Here is a 22,392-nt window from a genome sequence, read left to right as displayed (position 1 = left end):
AGGTGTTGGGTGTCCCTTCATCCTCAGCCATCTCTTATAAAATTGAGTAGGCCATAACCTGAAGTCCTTTCTTTTGTTTTTTTCTTTTGATCTTCTACATCTCATATTTATGAATGCAATATATTGCATTTGGTTTTCTCCTGCCTGGTAGCCACCACTAGTGTCCCATGGCTCTGCGTGTGGTTGTCTCTAAGTTCTCATCTCTTCCATAACACAGCTATCACCAGGGCCGGATTTAAGTAGTGGGCGCCCCTAGGCCCACCGCTGTTCGTCGCCCCTGTCCCCTTCCCTTTATTCGTGGAAATTTTCATCATCTGGACCAGAACAATGGGGATTGGTGCATGGGAATTTAAAGAATAATTGTATCTCCAGCGCATCCCCAGTTTTTTTGAACCAATGTGGGTGTGGTTGGGCAGCATGCCGCCCCCCTAAAATCCTGCCGTCCTGTGCCCGGGCCTAGGTGGCCTTTCCACAAATCCGGGCCTGGCTATCACATCACAGGGCACCCTGTCTCTACATCCCTCCTTCTCTTGCCTGAGAACTGACAGGGCTGACCGAAGGCCTCTGATCATTTCCTGTGCCTCTAGGATCTATGTTCCTAGTCAGTGAGAGCAGTGGCGTAACTAGTTGTTACTGGGCCCCATAGCAAATTCAATTTAGGGCCCCAAAATATTTATAAGTTGGCCTATTTTACCAAGATATATTAAAATTGCTAATTAATTAGGGTCTCACTGGGCCCCCTACACTCCTGGGCCCCCCTGCAACCGCAGGGTCTGCTTCCTCTATAGTTACGCCCCTGAGTGAGAGCTTTCTGCACCCCCTTCCTCTTCAAGGCTTAAGCCTGCATTGTGAAGCAGCCAGTAAATCAGCAACGTTTCTCCTCTATGCCTAATCCACTGAAACATCCTTTAGGTAAATCTATTCTTTCATTATTTTTCTACTTCAAATATGATTGACAAAAAGGCTTTTTCGGTGGCAGAACACAGTTATTTTAACTCATCCACTGTTCTGTCTTCTAATTGTTTTCAATTCTCTGCTATTTATAATCTGTCTAATCCTTCCACTTGTCAGTTGTAGGACCTAGATTTATCCAAGTGTTACAATTTAGCTTTCGTACTGTTTTTTCTATAATCACACTCCCTTCTGCTTCTGCTGCTGCTGCGTATGATACTTGTATTTTTTTGCATTAATCAGAACATGCCCATGTTTCTAACTCTTAGTTGCCTTCCCTTCTTTAATTTACAGTATATCCAACTATCACCTCCAACAATTTGTCATTTTTATTTTCCCCCAGTTTTAGATTTTAGGTGTTTTTTTATTTCTGTATGGATAACCTTGCTTTGTTAGAGTTTCCCCAGAAGCAAATGCCCATGTTCTACTACCCGCATGTTGCAGAGCTACAATACTCAGTATTCCTAACTAGTGAATTTGTCCCGTTTTGCTTCACCACGAATTTCGTGGGAAATTTGTGAAATCTGGAACAAATTCTGACAAATGGCGAAAAATTTGAGAAACAGTGATTTTGACGCCGGTGACAATTCACCAGCGTCAAAATGGGCACCGCCTTCAAAGTTGGCCCCAGCGTCAGAACCAGCGTCAAAAAAACGTTGATGCCAACGTCGAAACCGTCGATGCCGTCAAAATTTTTTCAAGCCAGTGAATTTTCTGAATCAATCCTGGGGACTTCTGGTAGTTATGCTCTAGAAACATTTGGGTGAAGCAACACTGGTATGGAAAGATTTACATTTATGGGGGTCCTCAGAGGAGCACTCTGTTGCATATCCATATTTCCCAGTCTCTACAGCCTCTTCAGGGGCATACAAGATATATAAGCCAAGCATGGGCCTCCGACTGATGCCAGGTGCAGAGTGCTTTTAAAATGAACACGAAATTCACGAAACGCCTGCCTTTTGACGCCTGCGTCAATTTTGATGCCGGCGTTAAAGTCAATGGGCGTCCAAATAATGTTGATGCGTGACGATTTTGATGCAATCGACTTTTCGGACAGGAGTCCAAAATTTTTTGATGACGGAGAATTTTCGCAGGAGTTTGGCGAATTTATTCGTCAGCAGCGAAATGTGTAAATTCGCCGCAAATTCACGCCAGGCTAATTTATTCGCCCATCACTAAGGGGCCCATTTACTTAGTTCGAGTGAAGGAATAGAATAATAAAAACTTCGAATTTCAAATGTTTTTTTTGGCTACTTCGACCATCGAATTGGCTACTTCGACCTACGACTACGACTTCGACTTCGAATCAAACAATTCGAACTAAAAATCATTAGAATATTCGACCATTCGATAGTCAAAGTACTGTCTCTTTAAAAAAAACTTCGACACCCTAGTTCGCCTAGTTCGTTCGTTCGAACTATTTGCGGTAAATCGAATATCGAAGTCGAAGGATTTACATTCGACAGTCGAATATTGAGGGTTAATTAACCCTTGATATTCTACCCTAGGTAAATCTGCCCCAACTGTCAACAATTTATCCTCATACATAGGAAACAATATATAAGATATAGACCCTAAGGAATATGTGCATATCGTAGGATTTTATTTATTACTAGACATTAAGCCCGTTAAATTAACGGGCGCTAGAACATATGTAGTCAAACATTCGCCAGAGACAGTCCGTGGGGCACATCATCATCATCATCATCATTTATTTATATAGCGCTGTCAAGATACGCAGTGCTTTATGCGCAGTAGCACAATCCCATGGACACAGGGACTGGACGCAGAGACACTTCAACTTTATTATATAGGATATAGGATGAAGAGACTATAAAGGATCTTCCACAGAGAAGGAAACGCCAGAAACAGCCCAGCCCTTTATTCCTCCTTCAGAAAACTTTCCTTATCAGCATTAAACACTCAGGCAGAGTTCTATGCACCAATTCCTTCATAGTTTAAACCAAATAAGATATTGCGGTGAAATTGTATAAGTGACACCCTAATCTAACATGTCCGACACACCTTCCATATTGTACCACCCACTTGTCTTCTATTGGCTCATTTGCCCTAATCCCGCCCCCCGCGATTGTCAGCCGCTCGGCTATTTATTCTCAGTCCCGCCAATCACTTCTTTTTTCCTGCTGCTTCTCGATTGGTAGCTTCGTCCATCACACGCCCGCCTCACGTTTAAAACAAACACGTGCGTGCTTTATGATTGATTGGTTGGTTATTTTGGCGGGGAGAGCGAAGTTTGAAGTGAGGCGCCTGTGGGTTCTTGCTGCGTCTGTTTGCTCGCTGGGCCGGTGGTCTTCGCTTTATTGAGATACTGTTCTGTGTGGAGCGAGGAGCATCTGTGAGGTAAAAAGATCGCATTTCCGCATTTACTTGATACCGTGAGTGAGGCACGTTAACTCCGTGCTCATAATTCTCGGGACAGCCAAACATTCGCCAGAGACGGTCCGTGGGGCACATGCGCAGTATCCCACGGACACAGGGACTGGACGCAGAGACACTTCAACTTTATTATATAGGATAGGATTGCGCTCCCAAGGAGGCATTAGCACTTACAGCTGCAGGATGGACCCACACCTCTTCATATCTGGCTAATAGCAAAGATGTTTTGATGCATCAATCACTGTGACTTCAAAGTCTCCATTTAATGTTGTGATTTTCTGCAATGTCCACTGCTAAGGGAAATGAAATTCATGCTTTGGAAACCGCTGTAAGAAGCCACTGCCAAGCCTCATTCATCATCCATACACATTGCCGCTTTGTCTTATCCCATGGCCAAATATACTTGCAGTGCTTTCCAGCCATACTATCCTTAATAAGCAGCTCTTCTGGCCACGGGAAGCCAACAGCACACAGATGACTTTCCCTTAACACTGCGGTAACTATGTGCTTCCCATCTGTGCTGTGTCCGTCACATTCAGACAATTAAGCAAAGTGCAGAGGAAACTGTTAACGAACAAAGAGGATTCTGCTGGAGCAGGCTTCGCATATTACATTATATATGGTGTGGTGCTGGGTTTTGTTTTGTTTTTTTCTTTTTAATTATAGCAGAGCTTGTCATTTCATCGCTGTATTAAATATCCAACTGGTTGGTATTGAGGCTGAACTCACAAAGGCAATGACAAACATAGCTAGGGGTGAAATATATTGAATTTCTTTATTCTACCATTTGAGAGTCAATAAAGGGTAGGACTGATCATTGAATAGAAAGTTTGCGGTGAGTCTGAAAGGGCAGATGACAGAATTAGTAAACTTATAGGGGATATATTAGCCCGGAACTCTGGTGGGTACATTAGGAGAGCTAACTAACAAGCGTCATTGATGGTATTAGAATAGTGATGTCCGAATCAGGGCGAAAATTTGCAAAATGTATTGAAGTCAACAGGAGTCTGAATAATTTTGCAACAATTTTTTTGTCATGGCGGATTTTTCTACACAAAATTCACAGCAAATCCATGCCTGGCGAATTTATTAACCCATCGCTATATTAGAGGATATTCCAGACTCATACTTCAGAAAAGTAGAAGTCAGTGTTTGGACTGAAACCTGTAGTGTAGTCCAGCCCAGTATCTAGATGCCCCAACACATTGGTAAGTGATCTACCAAGATATATTGAAATTGCTCATTAAGGAGGGTCTCATTATTCCCTCTATATTTCTGGGGCTCTCTGCAATCGCAGGGTCTGCTTCCTCTTTAGTTACACCCAAGGTGATGTTTAATAGTAATGAGCGAATCTGTCCTGTGTTTATCTTCACCGAACGATTTTCGAAACGCATTAAAGTCAATGGATGTTTGCAACTATTTTTTCTCACTCCAAATGCATTAAAGGCAATGGGCGTTTTCGCTTATGGCAACTTTTTTGTCTCAGCGACAATTTCGTCATGGCAACTTCTTTGTCTTGGTGACTTTTTTATCCAAATGCATTAAAGTTAATGGGTGTTTTTTCTTATGGTGACTTTTTTTGTCTCAGTGACAATTTTGTCAGGGCAATATTTTCCGCTGCTAATTTTTGCAAAAATTGCAGATGGCAAAGTGAGGAATTTCGGTGCAAATCCATGCCTGGTGAATAAATTTGCTCATCATTAATGTTCAACCAACCTTCTTGCTATGTGTGAGATAGGCATCTTCATAGGCAGGCTAATAAGGCCGGGCAACCTAGGCAACCCAGCCGGCCAACTCGTCCCCTCCTTCCCCTGTCACTCGTATACGCATGAGCATGCTCGTACATGCCTGTAGAGGAGCACGCAGGTTGAGTGGCAGGTGCATCCAGTCTAGGGGTAGGTAGAAGAGGTAGCTGCTTCTTCTGCCTAACCCTATCTCTGGCCCTGGCCATTTTAGGCATACCCTTGCCATGTGTTTATTTCTGTTATGGGTTACTAATGGGGATAAATCACAGCATGTTTCTCGCAAAGTGATCATGCATTGTATAGAGCTTGCATGCAACTCTTACAGATTGAGTATGCTAGGAGTTGTAGTTATGCTGAAGGTTTATGTACCCTTTAAAACAATATCAGATATGGCAATTTTGAGAAACATCCATTCAGGTGCATCTTGGCCGCACATCATAATGCTCATGTCATCTCCAGGCTATGCCTCCAGCGCTTCTCCAAATTGCACCCGATGAAGGATCCCTAGTGACTCAAAACGAGTCTTCAGTGAAGTTATTCAAGATATGTTATTGCATAAGGGAGGTGGCAGCTCCTACTACTGATAGTAGATTTCCAACAGTTTGGAGAGCAGTAAGATAAAAGGAGTAAGTTATAACGACATTCTTGTTTGCACAATATGCCTCCAGTGGCACCCCCATTGAAGGCAAATTCAGGAGAACTCGTAGGGCTCTCAATAATGGCTTTAGTATGAATTCAGATCCCTGTAGGTTGTGCCATCATGCACTCCCACATACAAACTTGGAGTGGGGCGTTTGCTGTTAGGTCCGGTGTGCACTGAGAAGAGCTAGTAACAAATGTTGCTCTGCATTTCTGTTTTTTAAATTAGCAGCTTGTGCTTCATTATTTCTGTCCTTTTAATACCAGATTTTCTGTATAACTTAAAATGTTCCTGGCACTACAGAGTTGTGAATATTGTAACCACATATTTAGTTTTCATCACAGAGCTGCATGAAAGTGACTTATTACTAAGTTTCATTGACTGATCGCAGTTCTATGCATGTTTTAGATCTTGCTCAGGGTAAATGCGCATAAACCAAAAATGGTGTTGCCGGCAATAAACCACTTTCCTGAGTAAACAGCTCAATTTCAAATAAACGTTGCGTTGCCCATAGTTTGGAATAGAAGTCTGTAAGTCAGTGTTGACTGCCAACAGAAATTGGTTTTGCTCTTGCTGTCAAAAGTATAATTTAAGAGAGAATGGGACTGTGAAAATTTGAAAATGTTATATAAATCGAAAAATGTAGGATATATTTGTCGCAGAAGCTAAAGTTGCTATTAAATATTCATATTCCTCTAAAGGGTAATAAAGAAAACATAAAGGGAATATAAAGCTATAATAAAATTCTCTGTGCACTTCCCCAACTTAATAGATGCACCTCAATGCTCCAATGAGAATCAAGCCTACAAACACTACATCAACTACCATACTGTTATCATAGGGAGATTACTGTTTTGCTGATGTTATACTGTAATCAGATATGAGAATAGCAAACATAAAAAGATAATCAACCAGTTGTGTTGTGTGTGCACAGCCAAGGACTCATGTATGGATCAACATTTTGAAATGACAGAAGTTATGGATTTTGGACCAATGCACACTGCGTACATTTTAATTTGAAAAAGGGGTGCAAGTTAGGCTGCTTCTCTATTTGCCCCAGTCACTCCTAGTGACACTTCTGTTATTATTATTATTTTAAAGACTACCTATCAGCACAAGGGCAGTGATCTTGTTGTTATTCCTCTATTCTTTAGACTTCCCCCTCATTGCTTTAAGGTGGCCATACACGGGCCGATAAAAGCTGCCGACAGACCATGTAGGCAGCTTATTGGCCTGTGTATGGGGCCCCCCGTCAGGCTTCACCAATCGAGATCTGGCTGAAAGTCGGCCAGATCTCGATCGGATGGGACAAAAAATCCCGTCGGATTGCGGCCGCATCTATTCGTTGATGCGGTCCCAAACTTGTAGTGTCAGTTCTCAAAGCCTACCTAACCCTTACTGCAGGCAAGAAAACTTTAGGGGCCCTAGCATTAGCTCAGAGCCCTCGGTGCCCAAGCTGTATAATTTGAAATGAAAAACAGTAATATTTTAACAACTCTGTGATTATGTACATCTTAGACGGTTTACTATATATACTAACAAATATACTGAACTGCTTACGTTGTTACTTGCCATTTTTCTAAATTATTATATATAATTCAAAATGATTCATTTGGAAACCCTTGTAAAGTAAAGGTTACTCGCCCCCTATGTGAACATCCAGGATATATTGTAATAACTGTAAATTCAGCAACTTCTGGAGGTACCTGAAGTCACCTGATGCCTTTACTTTTAAAGAGCACTTTAAATTTAAAATGTTGAGGGCATGCCAATGCAATGTACGAGGAAATGACTCACATATATACAGTATGTCCCTGGTCATGGCAAACTTTTCGACAGACCAGAAGATGTATCCCATGTAATCAATTGCTGACAGTGATCAGTAGCTGACAGCTAGCGCCTCTTGCAAAATATATCCCATCCTCAAGTGAGAATGAAGGGGCCAGACCAAAGCAGTGTCCAACCTGCTGTTCTCCAGCTACAGCTAACAGAGAGCTACAGCTGGAGGGCCACAGGTAACACATGTCCAATTTACCTAGATGCCACCAAAGCTGAAGGTTATAATCTTTCTATAAAATATTGTAGTTCATTAACTATGAAGATTTTCGTTCATCCAGGTCATGGTATATCTAGTATAAGTTATTCTAAAACAACTGGACTTGCTGAGTAATCATTGAAGACTCGGGTGAGTAATGAAACATTCTTTAATGATTACTCAGCAAGTCCAGTTGATTTAGAATTACTTATACTTGATTTACTGTAGTTCTGTCTTCTCAAAGTTCAAGTGATAGTTAACTTATATTGTTTATTGTTCAATAAAATTAAACTTTTTGGAAAATTATTATTTTCTGCATATGGTTAGCATTTGCATCTCCTTGTTGAGTGAACCTCACATAACTTGTACATATTGTAAACAGGAGGCTGCTGGAGAGAAGGATCAGACCCTTTCCCTGTTGGCATGACTTTACCATGAGAATAATGGTGGCTTACCTATGACCTAGAAAGAACTGATGTTCCAAATATTTTATAAGTTTCGTAAGTCCAGCCTTACATTGGGAAGAAAAACAACTCAGAGGGAACTGCAGATTAAAATAATTTGAAAATAGAAAATCAAAAAGATTTTAATCCTACATAAATAAGACTGATTAAGCTTCTAGGGTGAACAAGCTCTTAAAGTATTAACAAAAAATCAAAAACACTCCTTATGTCTGCAATAACAGCCAGAATATTTTTTTTACCTTTCATAAAGAGACTTTCTTTTTAAAGGAAAAATATATAAATAAATATAAAAAAAAAAAAAATATATATATATATATATATATATATATATATATATATATATATATATATATATATAAGCAAAAAACAAGACAACCCTAAATCTAGCTATGGTATGTGTAAATTTTAAACTGGACATAATTAGATTTTCTACCTCTTATCTCAGCCATGTAAAAGTACTACAATATGCATGAATCCAAACCCCCCAGCCCTCCTTCTCAGACAACTCAGCCCCCCCACTGCAACCCCCTCTGCCCCCCCCCACACCTACCTTTTATTTCCTGCTCGCATCGGCAACCAGGGCCGGAAGGGAGTTCAGGGAACACCAGTTTTTTTTCCGGTGTCCCGCTGGCCCAGTCTGACCCTGGCTGTGTTCTTCAGCTCACACTGGATTTTAGCATATGTTAAATGGCCTCAATGCTCTCAATGTCTCTGGTTTCAATCGACTCTGGTCTCAATGTCAGACCTCCCAAATTCTAAAAAATTAAGAGGGACAAAAAGATTTGCCGCATAGTGCATCAAAATGTTTTTACAACACCCACTTTATGACCACACCCCCTAATTATCATGTTCAATTAGCAGGTTATGAAAGTTTGAACACATTTCTGAGAGTTTTAGGGCAATGTTTTATGTGTTATAATAGTGAAAAGTGAATTGCCCTTTAAGCTGCAAGTCTCAGTTCTCCCAACAGATCTGCTTATCTTAAATTACGTTTCAGAAACTTTGTATCTTTTTTTGGGGTCAGTGCAGGAGATCAAAGAGACGATGTGGACTTTTTAATCAAAATCTAGGACTGCGGACTGAGCTGTCAAAATTGGGACTGTGCTGCAAACAAGGGACAGTTGGGAAGAATGCAATGTGATTTCATAAGTCTTTACAACAGTGAAATCTTCAGTGGAATTAAAATAGGTTCTACAGACAGTGGAGGTTAGACAATCAATTACAAATTTTCTGGCAGTGCCATTTGGTTACTGAATCATTTGTCTCTAATGGAAATTAGCCTTGTGTGCATTATCATATGGATTATAAAGAAACTTCCCTATCTATAGCTAGGGGCTGTGTCATCATTTATTATACATATATATAATATACTATAAAAGAAACAAAGGATTGTGTATCTTATTATGTACGTGGATTATTACCTCTGGGTGTATTTGCATGCAGTATACATTTTGGTATTTACAATGCAGCAGCCACTGTAGAGAGTATTATTCTGGTCACAATAATCTAGATAACTCATACTCAACATTTTAAATCTTTCAATGGGAAATAAATCAAAGATACTACTACTTATAATAGGGTATACTGTATTTTCCCTCTGTATTATTTATTATAATACACAAATTTCAGTGAGTCATGTGACATCAGAACTCACCGTTTATAACTGATGACATCAGAACTCACCTTTTATAAGGATATAATTACAGGATATTCATATCTTTTGTGTATTTTATATATATATCTATCTATCTATCTATCTATCTATCTATCTATCTATCTATCTATCTATCTATATATATATATATATATATATATATATATATATATATATATATATATATATATATATATATACTGTTCTTTAGCTATCTGAAGAGCTGACTTAGCAATGTGCAGGTCACATTTGGATCAAGATAGTTGTTTTGATAAAACCAAATGTATTTGTGGACAGCTCAAAATCCGATCATTCATCATTGCCATTCACCCTAGAAATCAGAGGTCACTTAATTTGTGAACCAAACAAGAAATTGTGCTAGATAGTTCTCACTTGGATTTAGATCAATCTGCCCCAAAACTCTTGGCTGTAGAGTGAGCTTTTTTGTTGAGCAAGCTGTAACACACTTCACATACTGCAGTTACATAACAGCTGAACTGATATAATTTTTAAATTGAATGCATTCATTTGTAACCTTTACAATTCAAATTAAATATCCCAGGATGGTTGCATATATCATTTGATTATCTAATAGATCTTTGCAAGTTGCCTATACATTACAACTTATTTTTGGTTGGTGATAAAGTGGGTTCTAGATATAGAGTTTCTTTATATATAGAATTTCTCAGTATGACTTATGTTGAAAAGTAGAAGTAGGTATACATTATGGTGGCACATACAGCATGCTGAGTTAGGGAACTAAACTGTATTTTATTTCTTATACTTTCTATATTATTCCTTATAAGTATTAAGGTATAGTTTAAAGATGTTATCTTTATGTCAAGTTTTAATCATTTAAACCAATTACTGTTTAACATTGCTTTAAGGCCTCCTTTTGGCCAATGCCATATGGGAAAAGAGATTTACAGTGCTTCTGTCAGATGACAGTCTGGTGACCAGGTATCACCTGAAATATTTGCTAAGGGATCACTATTTAGTATTTTTCTAGTAGCATTTATTGACTAGCCTATGATCAGTTCCATATATCAACTAGAATTGTGTTTGACTACATTAAGATACGTGGTGGCACAGCCCATAACCATGAGCTATTGATGTTTTATTTGCCCGCCAACTCAGAATTTGATGCGATTTTATTAGATATTGTAAGGATGAGAGATATAATCACAAATGAAACCCTAGCCTAGGAAGATGACCACTATTGTATTGCATCTTGCCAACAGACATATCAATCTTGGATAGATGATTTGTGTCTTTTACTAAGTGAAGAATTATTTCATTTAGAAGGTATAACATAATCTTTTCTTGATGCCACCTTTAACTAAACAACTAAATTTCTCTATTATTTTACAGAGATTTGATGCCACGGACAATAGATGGACAAATAACAATGGAAAAAACTCCAAGCTACTTTGTTACTAATGAGGCACCACAGCGCATCCACTCCATGGCCAAAGACACAAAACTGATCGTCGTGGTTAGAAATCCGGTTACACGTGCCATATCTGACTACACACAAACGCTATCTAAGAAACCAGAGATTCCAACCTTTGAGGTCCTTGCCTTCAAAAACAGGACCTTGGGACTCATTGATGCATCTTGGAGTGCTCTAAGGATTGGAATATATGCCCTGCACCTGGAAAGCTGGATGCAGTACTTTCCTCTTTCCCAAATTCTTTTTGTCAGTGGAGAACGTCTCATCAGCAACCCAGCCGAGGAGCTGGCGAAAGTGCAAGATTTCTTGGGTCTTAGAAGAATTATAACAGAAAAATATTTCTATTTCAATAAAACCAAAGGCTTCCCTTGTTTGAAGAAGCCTGAGGATACAGGTGCTCCTAGGTGCCTGGGGAAGTCTAAAGGTCGAACTCATCCTAAAATTGACCCAGATGTCATTCAGCGCCTAAGGAAGTTTTACAAACCTTTCAATTCTATGTTTTACCAAATGACAGGGGAGGATTTTCAGTGGGAGAAGGATGAGCTTGAAAGCTGGACCAGTGGATAACCATTGGGATGATGAAAAGACTTGTTTATTGACATTGTGTCACTAATGTACAGAGAATTCTTGCCAACAAATTATATATATAAAAAAATTGTCAAAAAAAAAGAAAAAAATCTCTAGTTTCTATAAAGTCAACACTGTTATTAAGTTCTATCTTAAGAGAGAATTTCACTACTCACTGATGTTTTTAGTGGAAAATAGCTTTTAAGGGAAAGCAACAAGTAAGAAACCCATACTGAATAAAGACATGGCTGGTGAAGAGTCTGCCATACAGCAGTACATGGTCACTTTTAATGAAACCATAGATGCCAGACACCACATTAGAAGACAGTTTCTCATTTTTTTTCTTTTTTTTAACATAATACACAGAGCACTGATTGGTTATATTTTTATATTCTTGTAGCTTCATTGTCACTTTTCATTAAAGAGTTCAATATATATTTAGAGGATAAAATAAAAGGTCAATGAAAAAGTTAGCCATCTATTTATATATATGTAATACCGGAAGGTTTATTTTGACTCAGAAAAGGAATGTACAAAAAATTATTTATCTGCGGACACATCAGTGTATGATTTATTGTTATGAACCAGAGTTTATATTGAAGTCACTTACCAAGAGAAGAATTCTGACACAGTGTTTCCAGGGAAATAATCTCAAAATCTAAATTTGTAAAAAAAAAAAAAAAAAGGAGGAACTGCCACTAATTCAAAGGCCAGTAACATAAGAAAATGAAAATATCCCACATGCATTTAGACTAATAAAATAAAGCATATTTTTATTTAAAGTTACTGTTAGTTTTGTCTCTTAAGCGCAGGCCATTAATACGTAATATTGAACACATTTCTGAACAGAATTGATAGAGCCAGGTTTAATTTAGGGTGGAACAAAACAGAATTGATAAAAAACAGACTGCAATGAACATGATTTTTGCTTCAAATATTTTCACATGAACAAGAAAAACAGCATGTCAAGTGAAACGGATAGTTTTCATTTTTGAGGTTACTGGTCCTTCTTATTAGTTGCGTTTGCCTCTGAATTACGGACTGTATTTTTTTTTATTGTTTAATACCTTTTGATTTTGTTAATGTTAAATGAAATGTAATGCTCAATTCTTTCCTCACTCTTCATCTACACTAAAATGATCAACTAAATATCTTCATTTCTGTGTTATGCGTTTCTTTACTATTTTGACATTTGTGACTCACCCAAGTAAATATGAACACAGATAGTACCAAGTGAAAAAAACAAAACTAAATTGTCTCAATATTGATCCATGTGTGATTGTTATAAATGCTAAAATCTTATATGATTAGTGATGGGCGAATTTGTCCCGTTTCGCTTCAAAGAAAAATTCAGAAATTTCCTGTGAAATTCACAAAAGCGAATTTCGATGTCCACGTCAATTCTGACGCTCACGTCAATTTCGACTCTGTCGTTAAAGTCAATGGGCGTCTGAATAACGTTGACAACGGTTTTGATGCAAGTGACTTTTCCAACGCTCGTCCAAAAATTATTTGATGCCAGCAAATTTGCACCTGGCAAAATTATTCGCCCATCACTATATATGATTATTGATTGATGTAAAATCAGTCTAATGTATGAACACCATTGTTGAGGGTGAAGGTTCACGGGTGCACAAAAAGGTGATGGGATGGATATCTTATCTGATCATTTTCCTTTTAAAGGGATTCTGTCATGGGAAAATATGTTTTTTTAAAAAGGCATCAGTTAATAGTGCTGCTACAGCAGAATGCTGCAATTAACTCCATTTTTCAAAAGAGCAAACAGATTTTTTTATGATTAATTTTGAAATCTAATGGGCTATACATGTTAATTTGCCAGGTGCCCTTAGTCATGTGATTCTGATAAACTTACTCTTTACTGCTGCACTGAAAGTTGGTGATTTATTATTTTCTCACCCTATCCCCCAGCAGTTTATCAACAGAACAATGGGAAGGAAACAAAATACTGTAGCAGCTCCCTGACACAAGATAAAAGCTCCCTGGAAGATATGAGAATATCAGCACTCAATAGTAAAAATCCAAGTGCCAATGCAACATCTCCAATTACATTGAGTAGGAGAAACAATAGCTCATTTGAAGCAGTTCCATTGTGTAGTGCTGCCTAAAGGCCTAAATAGAATGTGTGAATTTTTTGAAATGTTTTGGAAGCTAAAGGGGATTTTGGAAAAGTTTTGGAAGCTAAAGCATAGCTCTGGTTGTTTGCCAGATGAACATTATTCTACAGAAATGATTCTACACAAATATATACGGAAAGTCTGATTTAAAAGCAAGTGTTGCACACTGTAAAGCATATCTGTAGAACATATCTGTACAATGCTATACCAGATGGTACCCCAGGTTTAAAAAGGACAGATGGTTCCTCATTAAAAAGGAAAGCTCTAAAACTATCTTCAGTCTCATATTATTTAGCATTCCACATACAAAGAGTTTTCTGCTCTGAAGTCAAAATGGACTTTAGATAATCCATTATCATCTCAGCAGAAGCTATGAAAAGACCTCAAGGGCCAACATTCTTTGATTTTCTATACATTTTCTAAAGAGTACAGTATGTAGTTAAAGTTATATTATAATCACAGAATATTCCTTCATATCTGTGTTTACATATAAAATGCCAGTTCTCAAGACCACTACTGAAATTTCTTCCCAGATGTATAGGTCATTAACTGTAACCTACATCACACCAGTACTATCTATATACTGTTAATATCAGATTTTAGGAATTTTTGGAGACTTCCCTCAAGGAAAGTGGTTTGTTAGCTCCGAATCATATGTATACATACAAGCATTTTTTTTGCACACACAAAGCTTTGCACTTAAATACCTAAAAAATAAAACACACTAACAATATATTTGTCCTCTGTACTATAAAGGTTGGAGTAAAACCCCCACTTGGGGAAATAAATTCCCTCATTTTATGTTTTCTTGTTTGGATAGCGTTATCGATAAGATGAGACAAAATACCTACTGCACATTTTATGTTTTGCATCTCAAGCTGTAAGAGAAATGTTCTCTCACATTGTTGGTCTTCTTTGTTAAAAATCATGCTTGTGCTCTGGAAAACCACACTAATATTGGGAATCTTCACCATGATATAGCTCACTGAAAATATGGGGAAAAATGTTTATTTATTTGGCGACGGAAATCATGGGTGCTCTGAAAGGAAACTACATGAAAAGATTCAATGGCCAAAGTATCATGAAAACAATTGTGCTTGCTGGACTGTGTTATTTTCTAGGTCAATTAATAAATGTTTTTACTGGAAGGTGTGTGATATTAAAAAAAAACACTAGTGGAGGCAATACAAACAAGACCACCTCTTCTGCTGCAGAAAATAATTCTCAAAGGGATCCTGTCATCGGAAAACATGTTTTTTTCAAAACGCATCAGTTAATAGTGCTACTCCAGCAGAATTCTGCACTGAGATCCATTTCTCAAAAGAGCAAACAGATTTTTTATATTTAATTTTGAAATCTGACATGGGGCTAGACATTTTGTCAATTTCCCAGCTGCCCCTGGTCATGTGACTTGTGCCTGCACTTTAGGAGAGAAATGATTTCTGGCAGGCTGCTGTTTTCCCTTCTTAATGTAACTGAATGTGCCTCAGTGAGACATGGGTTTTTACTATTGTATTGTTGTTCTTAGATCTACCAGGCAGCTGTTATCTTGTGTTAGGGAGCTGCTATCTGGTTACCTTCCCATTGTTCTTTTGTTTGGCTGCTGGGGGGGAAAGGGGAGGGGGGGTGATATCACTCCAACTTGCAGTACAGCAGTGATTGAAGTTTATCAGTGCACAAGTCACATGACTTGGGGCAGCCGGGAAACTGACAATATGTCTAGCCCCATGTCAGATTTCAAAATTGAAAATAAAAAATCTGTTTGCTCTTTTAAGAAATAAGCTTGTATAAAAGTTTTTAAAGGACAGCTATGCTGGAGGGGAGGAGGAAGGGGGTCTACGTGGGCTGGGGGTAGGGTTTTTTTTTTTTTAAACGGTTGAATTCTCCTTTAAGGGAAAGCACTGCCAGGGCCTAGCGGCTCTAATTGGTTGGAGTCGGGACCAATGAAGAAGATGTATGCAGAAAAATCCAATTTGTGGTATCTGAAAGGTTAAGAGAGTTCATAGTCATTTACTAGGCAAAAGATCAGGGCAGGCAGCAAGAAGCAAAGTAAAGGCAGGAGGTTAGAAACTTCACACTCAGCTGATCACAACACAGAACAATGATGTCTTGGGCAAAAAGTGGAGCTCTCCGCAAAGGAGCACTCCTGACAAGCACAAAGGAAAAGTTACAAAAAGAGTAAAGGTGAATTATACAAAAGGGAATATGTGATGAAAGTATCCTTTAGTCTGGCCAACAAAGAAATATCCATTTTTTACAAGTTCAGATTCTACCAGTATTTTTTTCTGACTGCTAAATCCACAAACCACTCTGAAGATGGAAATGGAAAATAAACGGACATTATTTTATCAGACCAGCCCTTTTTAACACATTCCATTAGAAAATCTGCCATTTTGTTATTTAGTGACCCATAAGTAGCTAAAGTGAGAGCCATTTGGTGAAGATCCTGTGAAACTTCAAACCATGAATTAAACATTGTCACTAAAAGTGCATCTCAATAACGTGGGCTTTTCCTTTTCATTAGCAGAAAAATAGAGATTTGAGAAGCCCATTACAGGAAGTGGGTCTCGGGAGACTGCATTAAGGTCATTTACAAACAGTGAATCTACCCTTAGCTGGTGATTCAGCTCACAGGTCTTTGTCATCACATCTTGAATGTGAGGATGTGAAAAGAGCACATTGTCCTTTTTAAATCCCTTCCATTACAGAAGGTCATGTGTGGTTTGTAAATGACCCTCGTAGTCATCGGAATTTGTACTTGCTTCAGTTTGGAAGTGAGATACGCATCTACTTGGCATTTTAGTCAGAGATAAAGCTAATGCTAATGCATTTCTGTACAAAAGAGTGCTATAATTTAATATAATGCAACATGAATATGATTGTACTGCTACAGATTCAGAAGTGGGTTCTAATAAATTCCCAGATAAATGAGTGAGTAATTATTAATAGCAGGTAGCAATATCATCTCTGAATCTCTAAATAGAACCTGCTTTATTGATAAAACCTCTCTCACACTATTAACAATTTAAGTGCAAATATAATCATTTGTCCCATGTATTGGTGTGTTTTTCCCATTGAAGAATAAACTTTATATCTAATTACTCTATTCCAAGTATGAGGCCAGAGCTATTTGTGTGAACACAACATTCTTTCTCTGCAAATCTGATGATGATACTCCATATATGTTATAGGAGTTAGATTCAAGGCATTCTACAGTATATTACAGCCATTACTCATTTCTATAAACTCATTGCACACTTAATGGCCATTTAGGCATTTCTTTTCCATGTCATGATCAATGTAGATCACTCCTGCAAGGAATGAGCAACAGATCCATGCAGAACATAGATACAGATAGGTGCCTAGGTAATCCACACTTTCAGCTTTCGCAAGCCGTTGTTGGTTTAGAACCTTCAATCAATGCTTCTCTGCAGGTCTGCAGTGGGAACCCATACAGTATCTGGCATGCTTCTCATGTTTCTAATTTTTAGCTAACAGAGGCAATCTGAGCTCCAGTATTTTTTTCTCACAGCACTTTACATTCATTTATAACAAAGAAGTGGTTACAAAGTAAAAAATAAGTTCAGAGGGCTCCACTCATGAGATCTTATTTTTACAGGGGAACCAAGGTTTTGTGACCAGCATGGGTGGAGCCAAGGAAGTGGATCCACAGGAAAAGCATTATGAATGAGAATATTCATGGAAGGAAATCCAGTGTTGCACCCAAAAAAATAATTTTCATGGAAATAGCACCCATAGGGATGAGCAAATCAGTCCCATTTCGAGGAACACATAGACGTCAACTTTTTTTTTTTTTTTGTTACTTATAATTTTATTGAGCATTTTAAACAAATAAAGCATATACATGACCATCGGCATAGAATGTTTAAAAAGTCATATGCTATAGTGGACATATTTGGAAACAAAGAAGAAAAAAAAGAACAAAAGGAAGAAAACAAAGAAAGAGAAAGAAAGAAAAAAGAAAAGAAAAGGGAAAAAAAAACAGATTATATTAACCATGTACCAGATTTAACTCTTCGGGCACATTTACTAAGGGTCGAATATCGAGGGTTAATAAACCCTCGATTTCGACCCTCGAATTTAAATCCTTCGAATTCGAATATCAAATTAGAAGGATTTAGCACAAATCCTGCGATCAATCGATCAAAGTAAAAATCGTTCAATCGAACGATAAAATCCTTCGATTTGAACGATTCGATCGATTTTAAGCGATCGATCAAAGGATTTTTCTTCGATCAAAAAAAGATTAGAAAAGTGATGGGGAAGGTTCCTATAGGCTAACATTGTACCTCGGTAGGTCGAATAGTCGAACGATTTTTAGTTCGAATCGTTCGAATCGAAGTCGAAGGTCGTAGTAGCCTATTCGATGGTCGAAGTACCCAAAAAAATACTTCGCAATTCGAAGTTTTTTTCATTCGAATCCTTCACTTGAGTTTAGTAAATGTGCCCCTTAGTGTCAATAAAATTGGCGTCAACTTTTTTTATGCACAACAATTTTTAACGTGAGAGACACTCCAAATGCAATAAAGTCAATGGGCATTTTCCTCATGGCAACTTTTTTGTCTCTGCGACTTTTTGGTCTTATCGATTTTCTTTGTCCAAATGCATTAAAGCCAATGGGCACTTTTTCTTATGGAGACTTTTATGTTTCTGCAACAATTTTACACTATACTGTAGTCTCCATAAAGGTTTAAAGACAACTTGTATCATTAATGCCTAAATCATTAACAGTGAAATTTGAAGATATATATTAAATCAATAGCCAAGGCAAACTTAATGAGAAATTATTAGCAGCATGCTACATTTATGGCTAAATCTTTAGCAGTGCAAGGCTGATATTGATAAATCCCTACCTCACTCGCTAAATCATTAGACTTGAAAGATGAATATAGTCAAACAGTTGCCAGTTAAAGATAAGAATCTGCAACGCTGGACGAAATGAATGTTTTCAAATATTTTTGATGTATTAAATATTAAAGGGAGTGTAAGGTCTAAAACATTTCTTTTCAATTGTGAGAAAATTAGCAAGCATCAACCATTTTACCAGGAAACAAAAAAGAAAGTGGGATCTTTGATTTGTTTTCATTATTCAATTTGCAGCAGGCAGATGAAAACTAATTGCTAAACTGGATGGCATGGGACATTGCACTGGGGTAAATTTGTCCTGCGTTTTCTAGTGAGCAAATTTCTCTAATCAAAAACTTGGAACATATAGGGGGTTATTTATCAAAATCCAAATTTTTCAGAAGTTTTAAATAAGAAAAATTCCAAACAAACTAGAATCCATGATTTGCCCTCATTTAAAAAAAAATTGGATCGGGAAAAACTGCAACTTTTTCGTATTGTCGCACGAAAACTGCAACTTTTTTGGATTGTCATATGAAAAGTCAGATGTTTTTTTGTGAAATCGGGGGAAAAGCTCTAAATGTTTGGATTATCGTACAAAACCCAGAGCAGACAATATTTTTGAATTACAAATAGGACCTCTGCCATTGATTTCTACAGGACCTCAACAGGTAGAAGATGAAGAATTTTAAGATTCTTTGCACCCTGGGAGTATAATAAATCTTGAAAAATTCAAGTTTTTTCCCACTAAAAATTAAGATTTTATAGTAAAACAACTTAAATTATTTGAGTTTTTAGCATTTGGATATTAATAAATAACCCTCATGAAGCATACTATATGTCTTAGACCTACAGAGTAAGGTATAAACTGGTTGAACATGCACCTTTTGGCCGGCACAGAGTGGACCATGTTTTTTACTGCACAAAGAAGTGCTGTAAATAACAGTTTGATTAAAAGCCTATGGTTTACATGCCGTATCCAAGCAGGAAAAGCATAAGGCGAATCTGTCCCACTTCATTTCACTAAAAAATTTGCAAAACAGTTAAAGAATTTGAAAAAACGGCAAAAAATGTGTGAAATACTTTGAGTGCCTACGCAAAGTTGACATTGAAGAGGAAACATTTTTATGTGCGACAATTTTTTATGCATGCAACTTTTTTCTCTCACTCCAAATGTATTAAAGTCAATGGGGGTCATTTATAAAGTTCGCGCAGGGCAGATTGGTTCGCAAAGTGAATATATTTGCCCTGCGCATGGTTATATTTATAAAGCTGAATAAGAGAGTGCAAAAAAAATTGCTAATTTTTTGTTCACAATGCGAATGTCTAAAGGGGCTTTATAAATATGTCACAATTTGCAAATTGCAAATCTTAATGCGCACACTTTGCAACTCAATTACGCCACAACTTTGCGGATAAAATATTCGCAAAACAGTTTTACAAACTGTGAATTTAAGTTACTGTCAACAAACTCCAGTCTCATTTGCGCGCCATTTGTGAAAATTTATTCACACTGCGAATTCGCAAATAACGGAAAGACGGGCAGAGCAGTGCAATATATTAGCGTTCAGGAAAAAACATGCACAATACAGCCATTTGCGAAAAATATGCGCTGCGCGAACTTTATAAATGACAGTGTATTTTTTTATTATGACTTTTTTGTCTCGGCTACAATTTTTTCTTGGTGACAAATTCTCAGATAGCTAAATGCGGAATTTTGCCACAAATCCATGCCTGGCAAAAAAAAATTGCTCATCACTACTCTTGTGGTCTATTTTTTGCCAGCCAAAAGTGGTCTTTTCTGGAAGTTTAGTCCTCAAGCTGTAGGGCATGAAAGTCTGGTGCTCCGTGCAGAGAGCAAAAACCCCACGGGGTGCAATTTTTGTTTAGCTTTTGTTTGCTCCCCTGAGTGCTCTTGCACTTGTTCCAGGATTGTAAATAAGCCCAAATTATGTTACATGAGCTTTTTTTGCCCATTATTGCTGATGATTTGCAACCAAAAAGTGCATGGTGTGCTGAATTTGATCCATTTGTTTACCAAGTTGCCCAAATTAACTGGTGAGGATTCTAGAAAATCCAACAATCCCCCATATCTCAAGAACTGCAATCATGACATCCCCGCTTTAACATCTCATTAGACAATGCCATTACATGCCATTAGCAGAGAGATTTGGATGTTGATGGGGTATGGGCCATGATAAATTACATGTATAAAGAGAGGGTGGGAGAGACCATCATTAATATAGAGAGACCAAGGTTATTGTCCCACCAGTATCAGATTAGCACTGTATATGGACATATAGCACTCAATGTATAGTTGTGTTTGTCTTTCCCTATATCAGGAGGCAGTTATATTTATTCCCACTAAATCACTCAAGACAATTTATCATTCATTTGATGTTTTCATGCTAGTTCTTTTAAACATATAATTCATCTGTAGAGTGTGAATTTTCTGTTCCAAAATACTGCTATTTGCATAAAATTATACTTTCTTAATTGATGGATTATTTCCCTGTTGACTTTTCTTTCATATCATGTTACATTCATGTAATATTCATCTCTAATGGGAATGGCGCACAAGCATGAATCTGGGATTTTGCCTGTTAACTTCTAACTCACTAAGGCCTAGTTAGGTCTCTTCCTCAGGCCTGGTACTAACTTTATTCTGTCTTCTAATCCTCCTGCAACAGAAAGGAGTCATGCAATACTTCAATTGCCTCAGGCAACTGCAGAATACTCAAGGATACAGAGATACCATGTTCTGATATTAAATTGGAGCAATAAATACAATGAATGGTACTCTGTCTGCATAAAGTCATTGGATAATTTAGTAGAGTGCTCTTGACTGCCAGTATAGCAAGAACTGAATTCCTGGCTCTTTAAAGGGATACTGTCGTGGAAAAACATGTTTTTTACAAAATGTATCAGTTAATAGTGCTACTACAGCAGAATCCTGCATTGAAATCCGTTTTTCAAAACAAGAAATTGATTTTTTTTATATCTAATTTTAAAATTTGCTATGGGGCTAGACATTTTGACATTTCCCAGCTGCCCTCAGGTCATGTGACTTGTGCTCTGATAAACTTCAGTCACACTTTACTGCTGCACTGCAAGTTGGAGTGATGTCATTACCCCTCCCTAATACAAGCTGCTGTAATGTAAATAGAGCCTTGTCTGCTGAGCCTGTCAATTGAACAATAGGCAGGAATCAAGATAAGCTCCCACTGACACCACTTCAGAAGGATTGAAATAAGATAGTCCTGTGATCACTGCCCCCACTTACGTTTCAAAAATAAACATATACATATATACACACACAATTCATTTTGGGCACTGGAAAAAATATTTTATATAGATTATTATATTTGTTTACACAAAAATGAATGGCAGAAACACTGGAGTACACTCCCAGGACTGATGACAGGGAATAGAAAAAAAGGATAAAATAAGGAGGACATACTTGAAAACCAGGGAAACTTAGGAGG

General features: G+C 37.6%; 1 protein-coding gene across 1 annotated transcript in view; it reads left to right on the top strand.

Annotated features, from left to right (window-relative positions):
* The window catches only part of LOC108702312, a 145,663-nt gene extending 133,757 nt beyond the window's left edge, over nt 1-11,906 (top strand). The window contains exon 2 of the mRNA XM_018237788.2: nt 11,258-11,906. Within this exon, the coding sequence (XP_018093277.1) occupies nt 11,258-11,906 (649 nt within the window). The remainder of the gene's footprint in view (nt 1-11,257) is intronic.
* Nucleotides 11,907-22,392: the final 10,486 nt, after the last annotated feature.

This window comes from Xenopus laevis, chromosome 9_10S (assembly GCF_017654675.1).
Source record: "Xenopus laevis strain J_2021 chromosome 9_10S, Xenopus_laevis_v10.1, whole genome shotgun sequence".
In the NCBI taxonomy this organism is placed as follows: Eukaryota; Metazoa; Chordata; class Amphibia; order Anura; family Pipidae; genus Xenopus; species Xenopus laevis.
The sequence above is the reverse complement of the archived record's forward strand: the minus strand, read 5'-3'. Positions and strand labels throughout refer to the sequence as shown.